This window comes from Diabrotica undecimpunctata, chromosome 1, assembly GCF_040954645.1.
Source record: "Diabrotica undecimpunctata isolate CICGRU chromosome 1, icDiaUnde3, whole genome shotgun sequence".
Lineage (NCBI taxonomy): Eukaryota > Metazoa > Arthropoda > Insecta > Coleoptera > Chrysomelidae > Diabrotica > Diabrotica undecimpunctata.
In genome coordinates, this window is record NC_092803.1 from 84894328 (window position 1) to 84918299 (window position 23972).

Sequence of the window (23972 nt, forward strand, 5' to 3'; positions counted from 1 at the left end):
ATCATTGATGATCGATGTAAAATTAAGAACACTATAGAGAGTTTTTATATCCATTTATACAAAGAACAGCAATGTATTCTGAGTGGATCATTACCAAAGATAATTAATTGGGAATCTGAAATTTACACCCAATGAAGTTCGAAGGTTAGTACGAGAAATAAAAAACAAGTCCCCCGGAGGCGATGAAATAGTGGCAGTGCCTTGAATGTGATTAAACACAGATTATGGTAGGTACTTGCTAAACCATTCACTAGACGTCTACAGGAAGCAGTAACACCAACTCAGTGGCATAACGCAGAAATTATCCTACTTCATAAAAAAGACGATGCTACCGACCTTAGAAACAGGCTCATAATAGCCCAGAGAAATAAGCTTTTTTTCGTGGCACTCGTTCGGCCAGGCAACCGACAGTTGTTTTGAGTAGTGTGGACCTCTATAACAAGAATCTATATGTTTCCTACAGTCGATTTTTTAGACTTAATTAAGTATTAACAAATTAAGGTCAAAAAACGGTAAATTTTCGCTTTTTGCGTCTATCAGCAAAAAGAAAAGCGTCTGAAACAAATTTGAGAAGAGAAGAAACTTATGAGTCATATAAAAACCTTCAAAATGGCGTTTTCTAAATGTTCCTATCCTTATTTTTTGCTTAGAAAGTTGCAAAATAAGTCAAAAATTTCGGTTTTTTCTAATATTAATTACTTTTTTTTTTAATTACTTTATATTACACACAATGTTGGGTCTTGCGATGCTTAAAATAAGATCAAAATTTCAAGTCGATCGGTTCAAGAGTTTAAAAGTTATTTAATTTCTTTATCCCAAATTAAATTTTTTTGCAACAATATAAGTCAGAAAATTTAATAGGTATATTAAATATATGGATAGATTATAAAAGAAGAAAATTTATTTTATTAATATTATTTAAAAAAAAAATGAGGAAAAATAATTTTAAATATTGCAAAAAAATTTTAAATATTGCAAAATAATTTGGCAAAAATATGTCAATTTTTTGCTTATAAACAATTAGAATAACTTTTTAACAATTGAATGGAAAAAACTGATTTTTTCATATTTTGACAGCCTGAGTTTTTTCACAAATTGAAAAGAAAAAAAAGTTAATCTAGGGCACTTTGGGAGGAAGTTAGTGCCTTTTTTAAAATTGATAGCAGCTTTGTTTAAATGTCAAATTAAAAATGTCAAAAATTTGAAAAAGGTTGCATTTTAATGGAATCGTTTGCCAAGCATCAAAATTGTGGTCCTCACAATTGGTAGGCTTTGAAACTAGTAAGAGCGCAGGTGAGGGAAGGAGCTGTTAACTGTATCTCTGTCTCTTGTTTATAGATTTCTACATTTCTTTTTTTAATTTGTATAAACTTTTTGGGTACATTACGAATATTTATTATTTAAATAAATATTAGGTTGGTAAATAAACCATTTAATTTATTTAAACAATTTTTTTAGGTATATTTGAGATAATTTTGATTGTAAAAAATAAATATTTATGAATAATATATTATACTTCTTCAATAAACTTCGTAAATAATTTATTTATAATAGATTTTATGAAAAAAAAAACAAATTATCCTATTCAATTCTTCTACTTTAAAGCACTTACTAATATTTCTTTAAATAAAAAATCTCAAAGAAAAATTTTCCTTAATAAAAAAATCATCTCAATGAAAAAATTTTCATGGCAATCTATTTATTTATTTATTATTATTTATTTATTTGGCACTTTTTAAACAGATTATAAAAAAATATATTTTTTGCTTCAAAATTACACTCTTTTAATAATTTGAATTATTCTAAGACATTATTTAATAAAAAATGCCGAAAAATACCGATTTTAACGTTTTTCGAGGCCCTTTTTCAATAGTTTATATTCTTTAAACGAAAGAATAAATATACTACAACATTACAGTAAAAATTTAACCCAAAGTTTACCACGGGAAGCTGTTTATTTATAACAATTTTACAACAAATAAAAAATTTCATTTGTGTTTGAACCACTTATTCTTTTTTTATATACAGTGTAGGTAAAAGTTTATGGTCGGTATGGACCTTATCTGAGATGGAGTGAGAAACACCTGTTTAAAAAGAGAGGTATATTAGGTCCGCCCTTTAAATATCGCCGAAAATACATGAGTGGAAATAATAAAAAAGGGGAAACTCAACGTTGCCAAACTTATTGGTTTTATTTGACCTGTTGTCTTTTTAGCATTTGAACAATGTTCTAAGATAATAAAATTTGGGCGAAATGGATTTAAATAGCAGCTTACTGTTTCTTATTGAAAATATGCCACAATTTTACTTTACAATAAGTGTTATTTAACATTTTGATTTCCACTTCGGAAATCGTTTTATATAAATAAAATTTATTAATGTTTCGTATTTTAAGTACGATTTCCGAATTAAAAATCTAAACATCAAAATAAGCTTATTTTAAAGTCACATTGTGCCTTATTTCCAATAAAATAATAAACTGTATTATAACGCCAACAATAAACAAGCTTCATACAAAATTATTTGGCAACGTCGCGTTGCAACAGCAATACCATTTCAGCAACTTCAGAACCGGTATTCCACATGCCATAACTAAGAAACTAGAGGTGGGACGTTGACATTTTTATCGTTAACGAAATTGAATCGTTTTTCGTAAACAAGTAACTAGTTGATTGTTACCAGTAGTTTCAAATAAACAAACATAATGGATATTATCGTTTATGTGTATATTTATTGAAGTGAAAGAAACTAATAAAGGATATATTTATTATATCGCGAATCGTCTAAATTGACATTTAAAAACATAAGTTTTTTTACTTTACTTCTTGTTAACCGTGTTCTTCTTTTATTTAAAATTAAATCAAATTTTGAACATTTTTTACAATATTTTATGAATATAGTGGTTAAGTTAGGATATACATGGCGATGGTTTTTCCACCATTGTAATGGACTCTCAAAGGATATATTTATTATATCGCGAATCGTCTAAATTGACATTTAAAAACATAAGTTTTTCTACTTTACTTCTTGTTAAACGTGTTCTTCTTTTATTTAAAATTAAATCAAATTTTGAACATTTGTTACAATATTTTATGAATATAGTGGTTAAGTTAGGATATACATGGCGATGGTTTTTCCACCATTGTAATAGACTCTCGATACAGGTGTACGTTTAGATGAGTCATGTACAATTTATTGATCAAAAATACTTAAGTCATCTTTATCGGTTTCTTTTTCTTGTACTGGTTGATTTTCATTAGTACAATCTTCTTGTTCTTTAATTATAGAAGTAACCAGCTTCTTAACTCTTTCTTTTGTTTTTTAGCTTCATGTTTATCAGAAAATCCCTGCACTTTAAATCGTGAATCCATAAATGTACATGATGACAATGTGCCACTCTGTTCTATCTCTCTAAATCTTTTTGCTAAACCCGATATTAGTAATTGTACTACGTCGGATACTATGGATGTAAGGTTATCGTTTGCTAAAATTTTATTGCAAGATTCTTGCAGGCAGCGTACCATAACAATCACTGAACTACTCTTCAAGTATTTTTGGCCACTCATTGTACTTATTAAAATGCCGTAAAATGTTATTTCTTTAAAATGCCGTAAAATTTGGGAAAGTTGAGAACAAATAATCCAGTCTTCATTATTTAGATTTGGTCTAAGTCTAAGTCTGTATTAACTAATACCAATGTGGAACGGATTGCCTCTTCTAACTCGGTCATTCTTTTTAACATGTAATAGGTGAAGTTCTATCTAGTTTCCACGTCTTGGATTGGCCGTTTGGGAACTTTGTTATGTTGTAATTAATATTTAAAAGCATTTCTGAAGATAAGGTACTTTTTTGAAATGTGTTTTTTGCCGAATTGTCGAAAAAAGACTTTTTATTTTATTTATTTGTACACGACAGCATTTAAGTGCGTCCTCCACCAATAAATTTAACGTATGAGCAAAACAATTTAAATGTTTTCATTCCAAAACATATTTAATAGCTTTGACCATATTTGAGGCATTATCAGTTACTGCAAAATGATCTTTTGGTTTTAGACCCCACTGATTAATAATTTCACTAATTTCAAATGCGATGTTTTCTGAATTCTGAATAATGGCAGCAGAATAATAAAATCGTTTTAAATTCTAAATTTTTGGTTAAATATTGTCCTGTTAATGCGATGTAACTCTCAGTTACTCCAGATGTCCAGATGTCAGTAGTAATACAGATATTTTCTACTTCTTTAACAACTTGTGATCTAATAATTTGCTCAGTTTTGATATAACATTTCTAAAGTAATGAACCTGACAAAGTTTTTTCTTGTTGGTGGTTTATATCCAGGAATCTACCCTGCAAACTTTTTAAAAGCTCGTTCTTCAACTATGGAAAACGGATGAAACGAGTCGTTGCATAGGTTTAGTAAATCCATATCTATTTGTTTCTTTTACTCTAAACTAATATTTTTATTAATGGAAGTATCCATCACCTTCGAAAATGCAGATCAATCGTAAATCGAAACTCATTCATTAATCCGAATACCTAGTTATTTTATTTTAAACGTTAACCGATAGCCCGACTGTCCACTGTCCCGAAAGAGTTATTGTTATTTTTGTAGTAGTCTCTCAGATCAACTAATCGTCCTCGTCGACGTAAAGTGTTCGTTGCTCCTCTGTTTACGTCTACACAAAACATAGTTTTTTTGAATCAACCATCAACTAGTTGGCTTACCAATGAGAAACCGTAGATTCGTAAATGACAAATAATGATTTAAAATGCAGGGATTTTCTGATAAAAATGAAAGTAAAAAAACAAAAGAAATAGTTAAGAAGCTAGTTACTTCTATAAAAAAAGAAAAAGCAGATTGTACTATTGAAAATCAAACAGTACAAGAGAAAGAAACTGATAAAGATGACTTAAATCTATGGTGTATTTTTGATAAATTGGACATGACTCATCTAAACATACACCTGTATCGAGAGATATAAAAGAAGTCGACATGTATTTCTCTGATGATATATACCCACAAAAAAATTCGAACGGAGATTGGAACTGTCCATTACAGTGGTGGAAAAACCATCGCCATGTGTATCCTAACTTAACTATATTTATAAAATATTGTAGTATTGTAACAAAATCTGTTCCTTGTGAACACATGTTCAAAATCTTGTTTAATTTTAAATAAAAGAAGAACACGGCTAACAAGAAAAGTGGAAAAACTTTTTAAATGACATTTAAAGTTTTTAAATGTCAATTTAGACGATTCGCGATTTAATAACGTGTAATGTATATGTAAGTCTCACCAATGGGTAATGGGCGTCAAATATGGAGGGGAGACCAAGAGGAAATATGATTGTTATCTTTGTCGTATTCTCTGAAAATATGATTTTATATCTGTGTTAGATATCCTGTTAAATTTTACGATACCGACCATAAACTTTTACCTACACTGTATATATTAAGCAGGTACCCATGGTATACTTTGGGTAAACTTTTTACGATAATATTGCAGTATTATATTCTTCCGATTAAAATAAGATTAAGATTGTGGTAAGAAATAAACAATGGGTTTTAAACGTTAAAATTTGGACGTTCATCACGCCTATATATTCCAAAACGCAACGGTATATCAATTTTGCTATCATTTTGTATTTTTTGTTTTTTTTACATCTGATGTTCAACTTATTAAAAAATTGCCTCGAAAAACGCTAAAATTGTTTTTTTAGCTATTTTACTAGTTTATTTGCCCTTTACGTTTAAAGTAAGCATTTTACATAAATATCATAAGAATTATTTTCGTCTTGAAATAACTCTCAAATTTAAAAAAATTGTTATAACTATATAGATTGCCAATGAAAATTGTCGGAAAAGTTTTGAGCATAGTATGGCATCATAATAATATCGATTAAAACAAGTTTCAGCATGCGTGTATGAAATTGAACTTTTTCGACAAAAGCCACAAGCCTAGCATGTTTAGCAAGAAATATGACATAGTTTATCTGGGATTATATAATATTTTTAGAAATAATTGAACAGGATAATTTAATACATAAAATCTATTATAAATAAAATATTTACGAAGTTTATTAAAGAAGTATATATATATATATATATATATATATATATATATATATATATATATATATATATATATATATTTATATACATATATATTGAAATGATATTGTTTAAAAAATTAATTTATAAGTTATATACTACATAATATTAGATATAAAAAAGTATTTGATTATTTTAAATAAGTTATATACTAGAGAATTTTATAAAAATATATTTATGTGAGGGCATTTTTAATAAATTAGCATATAATAAGTGTAAAAAGTTGTATTTTAATGTTGTAAATATATTTAAGTGAGCCATGTGCATAGGCAACCAACTATACAGTAAATTGGCAGACAGAATCTAATCATAATACGAATATAAAGTGGGGTTATAATAATAATGTTAGTTTAAAATGTTTAATTTATATATATTTAATGATTTAAATGTTTATTCTGATCTGAAAAGCCTAAATGTCAACAAAATTATTAATAGAAAAGAATGGAATTCTCTGGATCACCGGAGATGGCCATGTTTGCGAAATGGTTTGTTCCACAAAATTCAGACATGTATTTAATAGAAAAAATGGAACATGATTTATTGCCAGATGATTCTAGAACAGAAAAAAAGATATAAATACCCGATGATTTGGATTAGAAGGGATCAGTTATGAGTTACAGTTACTGTGAGTCCAGTTTATTACGAAAGTTAGTAGACACATTTAGTTAGTGAAGTAAATTGTTCAGAATTTTCAAGAAGTCAGTCAGAAAAGTTTAGTAAGAAATATGAAAGTTAGTTGGAGTCAGTGAATCAGTTACAAATAGTCCAATTGTTTAATATAGTGAGTTAAATGAAGATTAAAAATTATGCATATATTTTAATGCACATTTATAATTATACACAAATAATTATTGAAGATTAAAAAAGGTATATTGGAAGAAATTAAAATTATATTATGATTGGAGATTAGTATAAATCAACTTATAATAATTGGATATTGGTATATTGAAAAGAAGAATAGATATAAATGCTGTTTTGCTGGTTTGCTTGGTGGTTTATAAATGCTGGTGAAGAAAAATATATCTTAAATTGGTAGAAGCTGATAATTGGAAAAAGTAATTTCACAAAAACAAGGATAACCGAAGTACGAAGACATTCAGTGGTGATTAGAATCTATATAGTGGAAAACAGTTCATTTAGGCATTCAGTGAAAGAAAGGTACAAAATTTTGTTAATATAATTTAGTTAATGTCATAACAATTTCAATTTTGAAGATAGTTTGTTTAAATTTTACATTGTCTATAGAATTTAATTAGTTTTATAAGAGTATCAATTTAAAGATAGTTTATTTTAAATTTACATTGGCTAGGTTAGATATATATGTGTGTTTCATAATAGTTATAATAAAGATAATTTAAAAAAGTACTTACAAACTAATTATTTGAGAACCGCGATAAAAGCCCTATATTATTAAAATACTCATTGCTCATCATTCAAACAAACAATACATCATAACAATATATATATATATATATATATATATATATATATATATATATATATATATATATATATATAAAATATATTAATCAAAAATATTTATTTATTATAATCAAAATTACCACAAATATTCCTAATAAAACCTAAAAAAAATTGTTTAAACAAATTAGATGGTTCATTTAACAACCTAATTATTTAAATAATACATATTAGTAACGCAAAAATTACATACACATTAAAAAAAGGAAACGTCAAAATCTATAAACAAGAAACAGAGATGCAGTTAACAGCTCCTTCCCCCTGCTGCGCTCTGACTAGTTTCAAAAATATTAAAGATACATTATTTTAACAAATAAAATGTATATTTGTTAATAACTTCAAAACTCAACAGTTTTCGAGATAATCGCATTTTATAAATCAGCTGCATAATTCTGATTTTACGTAATTACTCGAGGCAATGAAGGAAAAATAGACAAAAACATCAAAACTTCTGAATTTTCAGATGAAATACCTTTAACTAAAGTTAATAGTTACGAAATATGTATTAATGAAAATAAATATATCAGTAGGATACGTAATTATTAATAATAGGATTTGACAAATATTAAGATAATATGATTTTACTTCAAAAATTTTAGGTTTTATATTAAATTATTCATAACATTCTTCTTCTTTTTCTTCCTACTTTATAAATAGGCTTAATGCCTGTTTTACATCGATTTTTAGCCTCAATTGACGTTGTCTGTCAATCTTTTCCTCGGTCGTCCCAATGATCTTCTTCCATTTGGCGATTTGTTTCTTGCTATTCGTACTATTCTATTTTCTGTCATTCTTTCGATGTGTTGATTCCATCCACTTTTCTTCTTTTGGTTCACGCGTTTATTTCCTCTATACCACATCTCGCTCATATTTTCTCACTTCTTACTCTGTTTCTTAGAGTTTGGTTTTTTATTTTTCGTAAGACTTTCATTTGTGTTGTTTCCAGTAGTTTTTGTGTTTTCGTCGTATCTGCTCTTGTTTCTGCTGTGTACGTCATTATCGGTTTTATTGTTGATTTATATATCCTGGTTTTCGTTTCCGTTGTAAGGTATTTGTTTCTCCAGATTGTGTTGTTGAGACATCTCTGCTGCTCTGTTTGCCATGTTCACTTGTTTTTGTACTTCTTCTTCCACTTTTCCGTAGCTTGACAGTTTTATTCCCAAGTATTCAGTTTCCATCACTCGTTCTATTATTTTGTTATTTACGACTAGTATACATCATCTCGGTTCCGCTGATATCACTATCGTTTTAGTTTTCTCTGTTGAGATCTCCATGTTATATATGAGCCCCGTATCTTCGAATTCTTTAATTAATCTTTGTAGGTCATCTTCATTTTCGGCTGTTATTATGGCGTCGTCGGCGTAGCATATTATCCTTATTTCCTTTTCTCCCATTCTATATCCTCTTCTTTTTTAACTTTCTTTATGATTTCATCCATTATCAGATTAAATATTAATGGGCTCAGCGAATCTCCTTGTCTAATGCCAGTTTAATGTTTGATAGGTTGCGATAGGTTGCGATATATATATATATATATATATATATATATATATATATATATATATATATAATCAATGGTTTTTACTAAATCCAGTGATATTCCCTTTTCATATAATAAATGTATCGCTTCCCGAATTCTCACTCTATCAAACGCTTTCTTCAAATCTATCAGACACATCTATGCTGGTTTGTTGCATTCCAGCGACTTTTCTTTTATTATCTTATTACAAAAACTGCGTCCGTTTTTATTTCTCTTATTACTCTTTTTTTCTCTTATTACAAAATTTCTCTTATTACAAAAACTGCGTCCGTGCATGATCTTCCTGTCCGAAATCCTTGCTTTCCTCTTGCAGAGATATTCGTTTATTTTTTGTCGCTATTATTCTTGTTGTCAATTTGAGTGTTGTATTTAATTTAACATTTTAGGTTTTATATTAAATTATTCATAATCAAAACATTTTATTTACAAACCAAATTCAGAAATTGTTAAACAAAATAATATTAAAATTTTTGTCATGGTAAGTATTTGATATGTTCACCATTTTCTTCAATGCATTTATCAATACGTTCCATAAAAGATCGTTTCATATTAAATAACATCATTGGTTTAAAAGAAAGTGCTGTAGTATTTATTTCTTCCCAAAGTTGATGTTGGCCAAGGAAAATGACTACCACGACCAATCCAACGTTAAGGAAAGTTGGTATTTAAGTATGTTCTCACTGCCCTCGTATAATGTGGTGGTGTACCATCTTGCATAAATTACATATTTGGCTTAAGTTTAATGGCAATTCTTCCAACAAATTAAAAAAATCATTTTGTAAAAAATATAAATAGTTCTTACCATTCAAATTATGAGGTAACTTGCATGGCCCTAAAAATGATTACCAATGATTTCACATTTATTTGTAATTCATGTTGGAAATGCCTTTCTTTCTTAACATAAGGATATTCAGTATGCCAGAAATGATTGATCCTTAAATTAAAAACACCATTGTGTATAAATGTAGCTTCATCCGTAAATAATATTCTATCGGCGAAAGAGTGGTCAAGATTTCGTCTGTTTCGGATATCATTTGCAAATCTGCATCTTAAAGGAAAATCTGCTGGTAATAGATTTTGCACAGGTGTAAAATGGTAAGGGTGAAAATACTCACGGTTTAGAATTTTTAAAACTGAAGTTTTGCTGATTCTTAACGCTTAAGATAAACGTCGTGTAGTTTATTTGCTTAAGAATCATCGTCAACGCGAACCATCTTCTTGATCAGGGGTAATGATTTTCTGTTTGGGGATCTTTTTAAATATACCTTTTTCGTTACACGCCAGTTAAAATGTTGCTGACAATAAATAGCAATTATATCTGTCATTTCCATGTAGGAAAAAATTATTATGCATCGGCATTTTCTACTTTTCTTTAATAAACTAGATATTAGATAGTACATACATATTACAAAAATCACTGATTAATCGAAACAAGACTTATTTTTAGTTTTCAAAAGAATTGGTGACACCAGCCTACTATATTAAAATTTTCCGTAATGCATTGAGTTTGTCTACTGGCATCAAAACTGGCTTAAAAAAAAAGAGGTAGGTACAGTAGCTGGCACTGTAGATCAGCGCAAAGCTTCATACTATGTTTTTTATATTTTTAAAATCTAAATAATATTTTTAAAATTTAATAAAGTAATTTTATTATTTATTTATTATTTCAATTTTAAACAAATTATATTACAATATTAAAATAATTCAATAAATTATTATGTCTACTAGTAGTGCCACCTGCTAACGTATCAACAAAGTATACGTTATTTACTTCAGACAAAAGCGTCAAAGTCAGACTAAATATGAAATTAATAATAAAATGTAAATTTGATATTTGAAAGTAAATTTAATTATTATATAAAATAAATAAGATGTTTTCAAATAAAATTTGATTATAGTTTGAAGGAAATTTATTACCAAGTAACCATACAAAATTTATGATGACTGGAAACGAATTGACGGAGAGTAGTAAATCGATGTGAAGACAGGTACGCTACTCGTGACGCCGTCTCGTGGTGCTTCTTACGTGACGCTCGCTTCAGAATTTTACTATAGAGAAAAAGTAATACAACGCCAATATATAAGCTTATAGAAGCGATAAAGAAAGGTTTCAGAAAATTGTAAACATGATGACGGCCAACGTCTAAATACGGACACGGCAACTAAAGAAGAAGATAGAAGCTTCGCTTCAACAAAACATTTAGCAGCCATAAAAAAGCATTGTGATGTTACATTACCATCTTTAAGTTGTTGTTATAAGAATAAACTTTTAATTATGCTTATCCATAGGTATTCAGTGCTTTAACGCACCACAAATATCACAATCAAGAATTATTATGCAGCTGATTTATAAAATGCGATTATCTCGAAAACTGTTAAGTTTTGAGGTTATTAAGAAGTATACACTTTTTTTGGTAAAATAATATATCTTTATTACTGTTTTACAAAAATAGCGCTAACCTAAAAAGCAAAAAAATTAAGCGTAAATTTATGCCACATATGTAGCATATGTGGCGCCCTCTATCAGCTTCATCAAAGTATGCATCAAATTATAATTTCTCATACTCAAGAGCATCCAGTTTTAAATTTTTATGCATAGATGTTTATAAACATGAAAATTATAGCGAAAAATCAAATTTTAAATTTCTACTTTAACAACCTGATCTTTCTTAATATCAACATTTTATCAAAGCAAATTAACTTAAATCGTAATATTTAAAAGTTCAAAATCTACTGTTTCTTTTCGTACAATTACTTAAGGAACATCCTGAATACAAATAATTAAACACACATGCAACAAAGCGCAACAGCTAGTGTTTGTGCAGAGTGGGTGATGGTCAAACTCAGAAATTCCCGATACAACGTGGAGTACGTCAGGGGGACTCCATATTACCGAAAGTGTTTACTACGCTTTTGGAATATAAAAAGAGCAAAACTCACCGACAAGGACATAAACATAAACTCAGAAAATCTTAGCCACCTGGGATTTACAGATAATATTGTGCTAATAGCTGATAGGATAGATGAGGCCAAAGAACTTTTAAATCAGTTCTACATTTACTCGCTAGGAGGGGTATTGAGAATAAATATCTCTAAAACCCAGATGATGACAAATCTTGTAGTAAGCGAAGATATATGCGTAGGAACAAAATGCTGGAATTAGATCAGGTATTGGCCTCTAAATAATTAGGTCCCGAGTTTGCATAGAAACAGATAACCAAGTGTTTTGCTAGTATTGACTTACGGAACGTGGAAACGTTGACCACGACAAGAAAAACAGTTCAAAAGTTCCGTGTGGCTGTGATGCTGTACAGAGAATTCAATACTGCAGTAGAACTGTGTAGGTCACATTGAGCGAATGACAGATAACCATTGGACATAATAGCAGATACTGGAATAAAGACTAAGACATGATGCCTACCGAAGCAAAAGTCGTCCATTGGGATCTAAAATGTTGCCGTAGGAATTTAATACAAGGGGCATAAGATCAGAACAGATGGAAAATTATAAGGAACTTCTATATCGAGCAGACGACAAGCGAAGATTAAATGATAATATCATTATATGATCCGCTCACGTTCTCTACTCATTCGACGTAAAAGTTGGTTGTCAAACTCAAATTGTTCATGTGAGCAGTCCAAGATATTCGCAAAACTCGCCGATGAGGCCACATTTCAAATGCATCGGGTCTATTCAGGCTACTGATTTTTAGTGTCCACGCTTCTACCCCATACCAACTATGGAATATATGAAGTATTTAACAAAATTATATCTATCGAGCGATATATTGCCTTGAAGGATACGCATTTTTAAAAAGTTTGCTGTGGCTATTTTGATTTAAAGTCTGATCAAGTCAGATCAAGTTGATGATATTATTTCGCCCGTTTATCTATTTTTTATTTTATATTTTATAAGTATAACATTTTAAATTTTTTACATTTCTATATATAATATATATTAGGTATATTATAAAAATATAATAAATATTGTAAATAAATACATAATTTTACTTACTTCTTTAATAGTTCCAACAAAAATATACGTAAATGATCCAATAAACGCTGTATATAATCCATACTGGGCAGGAAGACCAGCCAAGCCAGCGTAAGCAATCGATTGAGGCATCATGGTTAGTCCCACCGTTAGACCAGCTATTAAGTCAGCCAGAATATCATTTTTAGTGTACTTGGGTAGCCATTGCAATATGACTAGTCGCTGAAATAGAATATCCTTTACCTTGGTCCCCAAGGAACGCTCGGACTCCGTTTGTTTTCCCACTAAAATGATAAATGGATGAATCCATTAGTTACATATTAATACTTTTAATTGCACAAATCTAAATAATGATAGAAACGTTAGAATCACAGGATTTTAAAAATGTAACACATGAAATACATGAAAGTAAAAAAAGTAAATGTAATACATGAAAGAGAAAAAATAGTAAAATAGAAAAAAATGAAAATATTAAAAGGATATACTCGACAAGAAAAAATCGACAATTACAAGAATACTGACTAGCTATATTGTTATGTTTTAATCTACACACTTAGAAAACTTACTTTTTTATCACCTCAGCTCCCGTATACTAAATTACATAAATTTTTTCGCTCCAATTAAAAACAATCTTCAAAAATAATTTACAGGTACCTTATGTTTACCTATTTATACTAGTACAACGATATAAATTCCTCAGATGCGAAAATATATAGTTGCACACGATAAACAGTATGTAATATATATATTTTTAAATAAGATTGGAAGGTACATATAATATTAATTAAATATAATATTTTCCCACCTTATCACAAAATACTTTGTCAAACATGGGTTTTTTGATAATTAATACTGTTTTAAACAAAACTTTTCCCAAAAATGATATGAAAACAATAAAAACAATCTAATATGTTCAATATAGAGTCTTGGAATCTGAGAATTTTTAGGAAAATTTACTATACAAGATGTCATACTAGATATATATATATATATATATATATATATATATATATATATATATATATATATATATATATATATATATATATATATATATATATATATATATATATATATGTGTGTATTGATCAAATGAATTGGTCAAAACTGACTAGTATGTCTGAGGGTGAAATAGAAAAGTTTTTCAGAAGATCAATGAAATGAAAAGAGTTTTTGACAAAGGACGAGGCGTTTTCGGCTAATGGTTGTAAGGATGAGGCGAGATGTTTTGCCAATTTCTGAGTGGGACAGTTGTATGCACTGACGATGGGTCTTAGGGGAACATTGGGCTTATGGATTTTTGGAAGGCCGTATAACTTTGGAATTCGGGATGATTTTTCTCTGGGTATAAGAGATTTTTTGAGGTCTGGAGATAGAGTAGACTTATTTATAATGGATTTGGTCGTTTTTTCTAGATATGTGGTTGGATCATTTGGGACATGTTTGTATTCTGTGGAATTCAGAAGTTCGGACTTCTGAATTCGGACTTCGGACTATTTTGTCTAAATAGTTAGAAGAGTTGAGAATGGCATTACCTTTGTCGGCTGGAAGGATGACGATGTCAGGGTTGTTGTAAAGTTCTTTGAGGGCACGTCTTTCTGAAAGACTGATATTTGAAGGTGGGGGTTTGGAAGTACGGTAAGTAAGTATATATATATATATATATATATATATATATATATATATATATATATATATATATATATAGTGTGGTAGTGTGGCATCTTATGAAGCTTTAGGGCATTGGTTATGTCCTTCATCAGGGAGCTACAAATGTGATGAATAGTTTGTTAACGTTGGTATAATTAATTAAAAAATTCACTACTTTTAGCAATTAGCAATATAATTATTGATTATTAGATAGCAATTAAAGTAAATTGTATACCCAAGCTTAATCAAGCCATTCAGAGCGATGCTGGGAATATTTATATTCCACTATACATCAACAATTTACCCATATAAATTACCATCATTCTTGTACTCATTGCGTCAAGTAAGGATGATAAATATACGAAGACGGTTGCGTTTCGATTTAATTTAAGTCTCTTACCACTCCCTAACACGTGTTTCTGGGTCTACCCGTCATCAGAGAGAGTTTGTAAGAAGACTCAAACTAAATCAAAACGCACCGATTACTCTGGCAATTATAGGAAAAAAATAGCATACTTTGGAACTCATGTACATCGTCCATTCTTCTTCGTAATTCGATCACATAATCTTCACCTGCTACATCTTCTCCAGGTCGACACCCAAACTCTAGATCACAAGGTAATCGCATTTCGCGTCCGAATAGGACTCTGAGTGGTGTCTGGCCTGTTGATTCGTTAACAGCAGATCTGTACACCATTGTGAAGAACGGAAGGTATTGGTCCCAGTCTCGCTGATGATCGGACACCATCTTTGTCAAATACTTGCCAACTGTCCTATTCATTCGTTCTACCATACCATCCGATTGCGGATGATATGCTGTAGTTCTTGTTTTCTTCATGCCTAGTCTATCATATATTCCTTGGAATAGATCGCTTTCGAAGTTCCTGCCTTGGTCACTATGGATCTCCAAAGGCACTCCAAATCGGTTGATATATTCTTGGATCAACTTATCTGCAACAGTGACGGCCTTCTGGTCTGGAAGTGCGTAAATCTCGACCCACTTAGTGAAGTAATCCATTACTACCAACATATACTTGCCTCCATTTTCACTTTCTGGAAATGGCCTAGCGATGTCCAAAGCTATTCTTTCAAACGGGCTTCCAACATTATATTGTCTCATAGGAGCTCTCCTTTTTCGGTAAGGCCCGTTACTCGTGGCACAAATAGTATATTTCTTACACCAGTCTTTTACGTCGTCGGAACTGTTCATCCAATAAAACCGTCCCCGAATTCGCTGAAGGGTTTTCTTTACACCAAAATGCCCTCCTGATGGACTGTCGTGTAACTGACGAAGTACTTCAGCTATTCTGCTCTTTGGGATCACCAACTGTCTTCTCTTCTCTGAACCGTCATCATTTTCCAGGACTCGTTTGAGCAAGCCATCTTCCATGATAAATAAGTCCCACTGGGCCCAATACGTCTTAACTACTGAGCATAGGTTTAATATTTCTTGCCAAGGTGGTCGACGGTTTTCCTCTTTCCATTTTCGGATTTTCTGTATAACTGGATATCTTTCTTGTTCTTCTCTGATCTTAATAGGCGTCCAGTCGTCGTTGACCATCGTTGTTCTTAGCACTGCTGCTTCCTTGGATTCCGTTTTGTTGCAGTGGGAACACTCTGCTGGGCATGCTATCGTCCATGATAAATAAGTCCCACTGGGCCCAATACGTCTTAACTACTGAACATAGGTTTGATATTTCTTGCCAAGGTGGTTGACGGTTTTCCTCTTTCCATTTTCGAATTTTTTGTACAACTGGATCTCTCTCTTGTTCTTCCCTTATCTTAGTAGGCGTCCAGTCGTCGTTGACCATCGTTGTTCTTAGCACTGCTGCTTCCTTGGATTCCGTTTTGTTGCGGTAGGAACAGTCTGCTGGGCATGGCCTTCTGGAAAGAGAATCAGCGTTTCTGTGGCTAACTCCGGCCCGGTGCTCAATCTTGAAATCGTATTCTTGGAGTCGTTCAATCCATCTGGCTATCTGACCCTCTGGATTCTTAAACTGCATCAACCACTTAAGGGCGGCATGGTCGGTTCGGATTAAAAACTTCCTTCCATAGAGGTATTGATAGAAGTGCTCTATTGATTTCACTACTGCTAGAAGTTCTCTTTTCGTGACACAATAATTCCGCTCAGGTTTTGAAAGAACTTTACTAAAATATCCGAGGACTCGTTCCTGTCCTCCTTGAATCTGAGACAGCACTCCTCCAATTCCCACATTACTTGAATCCGTATCTAAGATGAACTCTCCTTCTGGCAGTGGATACCCTAAAATTGGTGCTGTTATTAAATGCTTTTTCAACGTCTCAAAGGCATTTTGGCAGTCTGTATCCCAGCGGTAATCTCTTGCTTCCTCCGTAAGTCGCGTTAATGGCTTAGCGATATCTGCAAACTTCTTAATAAACCTCCGGTAGTAAGTACATAGTCCAAGAAAACTTCTCACTTGATGTTTGTCAGTTGGTTTTGGCCATTCCTTAATGGAATCGATTTTTTCCTTATCCACGGCCACTCCTTCTTTACTGACTATATGACCCAGATAATTGACTTTACCTTGAAATAGCTGGCACTTCTTGGGGTTTAGCATCAATTGGGCAGCTTTAAGTCGATTAAAAACGTTTTCTAAATTCCTCAAATGATCTTCAAATGTCTCCCGCAAGACGATTATGTCATCTAAATAAACCAGGCATGTTTTCCAAGATAACCCTCTCAACACATTTTCCATAAGCCTCTCAAATGTCACAGGAGCATTACAGAGTCCAAATGGCATAACGTTGAATTGCCACAATCCAGATCCTGTGGTGAAGGCTGTCTTTTCTTTATCTACTGGGTCCATTTCTACCTGCCAGTATCCAGACTTTAAATCCAAAGTAGAAAACAATTTACTTCCAGCCAATGTGTCCAATGTGTCATCGATCCGAGGCAGAGGATAACTATCTTTCTTGGTAACGTTGTTCAGCAAACGGTAATCCACACAGAACCTCGTCGTTCCGTCTTTCTTCTTAACCAGGACCACCGGAGAGACCCATGGGCTCGTAGAAGGTTCTATCTTCTTTCTTCATTTCCTGAACAATCGTTTCAGCTTCCTCTCTGTTCGCCTGTGGTAATCGTCGAGCTGTTTGACGAATGGGCTTAGCATAACCAGTATCAATTTTATGCTTAACAACGGTTCTTCTTCCCGTCTTTCCTCCTTTCGGTACGAAAATATCACGATACTGCCGAAGAAATTCCCTTAATTTCCTTTTCTCAATCTGAGTCAGAGACTGTCCTGCAACTGCAACCATTTGGTCGAATTTGTCGTGGGAATTATCAGAGTTGTCGCCTGACGGATTATGGATGTCACAGGTACACAAGTTTCAACTTTTGTCTCTTTCTTTATGGTCACTGAGTAGTCGTTGACATTGATAAGTCTCATAGGAATTTCCTTAGCCGAAGTCACCAATTCCTTTCCAATTATGATTCCTCGGCCAACCTCGTCGTCATGGTTCCAAGGCTCCATCATAACAGGTCTCCCTTCGTCCACAATTCCCTGTAGCCGCGCTACTATGATCGTTTCGCTTCTCGCAGGCACGACTGTATCTTCTTTAATGGCTGCTTGCACAGTGTTGTAATTATGTGGATGGAGAAATAACTCCTCGTTGCCAACTTTGATTACCTTATTCTTAAAATCCAATTGGAATCCATGCATATTCATTACGTCCATTCCTAATATAACATCCTCTTCGATGTCAGCAACTATAACAGTATGGACAAACTTTTCTGCTCCAATTCCCAATTGTACCTGGATTTCTCCATGAATGTTGGCATTTTCACCTGTAGCGGTCCGAAGTCGCAACCTCGTTGGTAACAGTTTCTTACGGCTGTTTATAACTGTCGGGCGTATAATGGTTCTGGTCGCTCCGGTATCCACCAACAACGTATGTCTTTTACCATTTATTTCTCCATCTACATATACACTGTCTTCACGACATTTCAAAGAGGCTATTAGTATAAGAGGGTCTTTGGAAAAGTTCCGGGTCGAAGCTGCTGCCCTAAAGCCGACTTGTTCTGGTTTTCCTGATGGTGAGTTTCTTGATTTTATGGTCTTCTTTTTCTTGCATGTAATACTTTTCATCATATTAACGAGCTGGTCAAGTTTATCTTCATCTCCTTTCTCTTTTATAGTCCTAACTTTACTGTACCCGCCAGAGGCCTGCGTAGCTGACTCGTATTCGAGGGCGGCGGATAAGACATCAACCAGCGTCTTGTGACGAGCTAATCGCAGTGTTCTCGTTTTCTGCATTTCATGATCATGAAGACCATCAATAAACGTTTGAACGGCCAATTTTTCCATCATGTCTTCAGGAGCTGTTGGATAAGCATATCGTACTAATCTGGCAATATCTACCTCATATTCTTGAAGAGCCTCATCTTTCTTCTGTCTTCGGTTTTTAAGCTGCGACTGATATACATGCTTCAAATGTTCGTGACCATATCGCATGTTTAACCTCTTCTTCAGTTGTTCAAAATCATCCGTCTCTTCTACGGCTATGGTCTGAAGCATATCTAAGGCATCTCCTCGAAGAGCGATAGTCAGGTTTACAGCCTTTTCTTTTTCAGACCATCCATTCGATCTTGCAGCTGATTCGAACTGTTTCATGTAGTTGTTCCATAACGATTTTCCGTCGAAAGTTGGGACTTTCACATGGACAGAACCTCCACTTCCTTCAAATTTCGGCCGTATTTCCAACTTACATTTCGTCTCGTCTTCTTTTGTCTCTATTGTAATCGGGTTGTTTCCTCTCTCTGCTGTCTCTGTTTCCTCCATCTTCCTTTCCATCTCTTTCATCTTTTCTTCGAAGGCCAACTTATCGGCAGCAACTTGGTTTTTTAACGAAGATATTCTATCGTCCAGGGCAGACATCTCAGAAGTGACTTTAGAGATTTCCGAAGAGATGTTAGCAGAAACTTTGCTTTCCAGGGACGAAATCTCGTTAGAAACTTTGTTTTCTAATGACACGATGTCACCAGAAACTTTGGCTACATCAGAAGAAACTTTCGAAATATCGTCAGAAACTTTGTTCTCTAATGATGCGATGTCGCCAGAAACTTTGTTCTCTAATTTCGAAATCGACGAGAGGACAGCATCTTCAAATATATAATTTTCTGGATCTAGACCATCTTGCTCCAAAGCGTTCTTTAGTCGTTGGACTAACTCAGCCTTTTTTCCGGTAGAAGGTAATTCTCTATCCTCGAGATGTCTTCTTAAATTCGTCACTGTGAGCTCTTAAATCGTAGTCATTTTCACAATTTATTTTATATCCCACTTCTGACACCAATGTTGTGAATTTATTTAACTGCTATGTCTTTATTTAATTTATAATGTCTTTATTAATTTATTATATTGTTCTTATTTTAGTTTATTAAAAAGCACGATAAATTATATCAATTTATTTAACTAATAATACATAATTTATAGAGACGAACGTAACAATTAAAATCGCGACCGCGAATCTTCTTCAAAATTAACTGACCCCCTTCATAACAAAATTCCTCTATAAATATAAAATACCGCTATTCGAGAACAACGGCGAAGCGACGATCTCCCATCGAAGTAACCAGAAGCTCAGACCGGTCTTATTCTGGAAACCTCGAGTCGGATGATTCATCATAATTTGGGTCTAAATCCTTCGCCGAAATTTCTACAACAAAAACAGAATTAGTCATAATATATTTACAGTTTTGCAGGCCATGATATTTATCGTAACAATAGGTTCAGAAATCATGAACTATTTTGCGGCATGTGGCTTTCACAGGTCGGAATATATCATCAAGCGGCTGTATGATACGACAAAACTCGCTCAGTACCAGAAATGTATGGTTAACATGTTCATCCAAAAATAACACGACAGGTTGCTTAATGTTTTTTTCGTTCAACCATTTATTAAAATGGTTTGCGTTATACTCATAAAACGTTTCTATATTCATCCATCCACTTTCATTGTATCCGATACCCCAACCTATTGACATAGTTGGAACTAAATGTTTTGGTAGCCTTGTATAGGGAAACAAAACCATTGGTGGTGGGATATCTCCACTGGCGGATATGGTTGCTAATACGTCAGACATTCTTTTTCGTCATTAGCAGTTCTATTATTATACAATTTTAGACTCTCCTTTAACTAAAACTTGTTTGTAATGTGGAACCATGAAAAAGGCTGTCTCGTTACAGTTGAATATTCGGCTTGGATCTTTAAACACATCTGTGATGCCATTTTGACTGAAATATTCATATACTTTCTTGAACCAATTTCTTATCCTTTAAAAATGCTGGATTAAAAAAAGTATCATCTGTTTTTAGAAATTCCATTCATAAATGGATTGGTTAATAAGCTTATCGCGATTCAAGGGAAAACCCGCGACAGCCAAAAACAATATCTATTTTACGATTAGTTTTTCCTCATCACTAGTTAAAACTGGTTGTCTTTCAATATTTTCCGGCACTTACTTTTGCATTATTTTATCTTTCAATGTACTATTTGGTATACAATACATCTTGGATGCTTTATAGGCACACATGCCAGTTTTCATGTCATTTAGGGTCCGATCCAGTAGCTCTTGTGAAATTTTTTTTGCATTGGCTTAGGCTTTAGTTTTAACCATGATTCTGAATAGAAAAAAATAAAATTTTATTAATTGAGGAATTTTTGTAGATACCATTTCAGGCTCAATTTGGGCTAATATCAGGCTAATATCTAATACCGCCCAGAATAAAACAAAATTATTTTAATGTTTTTTTTTTATAAATTAATTGTCAGACTATATATTTTAATTTGAGTAAGTTACAAAAAAAATATAATTTTTATAACAATAATATTTTTTTGGAACAAATTCGAGATTTTTTAAATTTTCTACCATTAGAAATAACCACCTGATTTTTCTAGTTATAAACTTGTTTTTTTGCTTTTATAGAAAAAAAAGTATGGGATGGAATTTGATATTACGTTTTTGTTAATATTTTTTTATTAAAACAAAAGATAGAACAATTCACCCCACCATTTATACAGAAAAAATGGCCTAATAAATTTCTCGCTAGGATACACCCGCGCCGCAGTATTTACAAAAGAATTCCAATTTTTTGAATAGGCCGGATTTACATCACGAATTTGTATAGGCAGTTAATAGGTATATTTACCTTAACAAACTTTTTAAATTGGAATGAATAATTAAAACTAATTTACAGCAACTAGTTTTTCGTGAAACAGTTTAAAACACGTTTGCAAATACAAACCCGGCTCTCCTAGATGCTGCGGACAATAATAAATGGAAAATTTTGTAGTAAATGGTTTTTTAACAGGTGGATACTTGGGATTTGCTCTTAAAAGACTCTCAATGACAGAAAGCCTAAAATTGCAAAGAGGCATCTTCTTTTTTTATCTACTGTTATATGGGAAACACGCGTTTAGCAAGATGAGCTGAAAAATATGCACTTCTAATTTTTGTACCACCTTACACTTTTATGATCGCATGAATAGTAGCTCAGCATTTGATCAATTAAGTCTATACCAAATTTATATTTATTATATTGAACAATTAACCATATGATCACCAAATTTTGAAGATATCATATATATGTCTCGTTTGTCTCTCCGCTTGGTCACACATGATTGGTCATTTCTGTTGAAAAATTTTACCCGGCACCCTTCTAATTTGTTTAAAGAGGAAATTTTTGAATAGGAATCCGTGAATAAACCGGATCAGAAGCATTTTTCTACGGGAGCGGCCTTACAACCTGGATTATAATATTTTTAAAGCCATTTAGAACCATTTTTTGTCGATATTATAGCATATTAATTTCCTTATAACTATCGAATATTTAATGTACCTATAAGATTTATTTGATACGCCGCTGGCTATGTATTAAAATTTCTTGAGTTTTGTGTATACAAGTGTCTGCGACATTCAAGAGAAATTTTAACTGCGTAGTTAAATAATTGATATTTGCGTTTTAAATTCTGCAATCTTAAAAGCCCAGCATCCTTAAGGTCCATATTCCTATGAAAAGAGTCATTAAAAAAACTATTTTGCAGCTTGAGTGAGACAGAATGGTTTGTTTTTGCAGTCTTTTAGATTCAGTTCCAAGCCCAAAAACTTTTGAAGGAAATACATCAGCCAGAGTGCTATAAAGTACTTTTTGTAAAACATTTTTCTAAGTAAAAATAGACATGTTTCATAAAAAAAATTGCTTTTATGACAAGTTAAAAATTTGCAATAAATAAAATTATAAGTTTTATGGATTAGCTAATTGTCATATTATTCTTGTTTTAAATGCAAATATAATTTTAAAATTTAATTAACATTTCAAAAAGTTTTGATATTTTATTTTGACAGATTGTTACGATAAATGTGAGTCATACCGGTTCTCCGCTTATACCTGCTATTGGAAGTTTCGAGATGAGGATCGAATAATACCGTTAGCGTTCCGACCGAAGGTCTAAGAAGCGGGCAGAAATTTCTAGATTAACAACTCAGGTATAAAACGGACGATTGGAGATTTAAAAAGACAGTCGAAAACAAGTGTCGATTAATAAATTGTTCGCGTGGTCATTTAAATTATAACCGGTGTGAATGTTTTAAATAAATTATATAAGTGTAAATAAATTAACATTTAAGTGCTTTCTATGTAGATTAAATAAATAAATGTATGTAAATAAACTCATGTGAAGTAAAGTGTAGAACTCTCATACTAATAGCTTCTTTGAAATGTCGTGAAGATAGTATATATGTAGATTGAGAAATAAATGATAAAAGGCATACGTTGTTGGTAGATATAGGAGCGACCAGAACCATTATACGCCCGACAGTTATAAACAACCGTAAGAAACTGTTACCAACGAGCTTGCGACTTCGGACCGCTACAGGTGAAAATGCCAACATTCATGGAGAAATCCAGGTACAATTAGAAATTGGAGCAGAAAAGTTCGTCCATACTGTTATAGTTGCTGACATCGAAGAGGATGTTATATTAGGAATGGACGCAATGAATAAGCATGGATTCCAATTGGATTTTAAGAATAAGGTAATTAAAGTTGGTAAATGAGGAGGTATTTCTTCATCCACATGATGACAACACTGTGCAAGCAGCCGTTAAAGAAGATATAGTCGTGCCTTCGAGAAGTGAAACGATCATAATAGCGCGGTTACAGGGAATTGCGGACGAAGGGACAC

The 23972-nt window shown here is 32.1% G+C and overlaps 1 protein-coding gene across 4 annotated transcripts in view; it reads right to left on the bottom strand.

Moving 5' to 3' along the window:
- LOC140451013 (sodium-independent sulfate anion transporter-like) overlaps positions 1-23972 on the bottom strand; it is a 129672-nt gene that overhangs the window by 85847 nt on the left and 19853 nt on the right. For 2 of the 4 annotated variants that reach the window (XM_072544721.1, XM_072544730.1), the window contains exons 1-2: positions 13690-13865; positions 13145-13407 (exon numbers count right to left, since the gene is read on the bottom strand). In XM_072544721.1, coding sequence (XP_072400822.1) covers positions 13145-13407; position 13690 — 264 coding nt within the window. In that variant the 5' untranslated portion in view covers positions 13691-13865. Of the gene's footprint in view, positions 1-13144; positions 13408-13689; positions 13866-23972 lie in introns of those variants that run through there. The other 2 variants (XM_072544733.1, XM_072544725.1) reach the window with 2 other exon arrangements.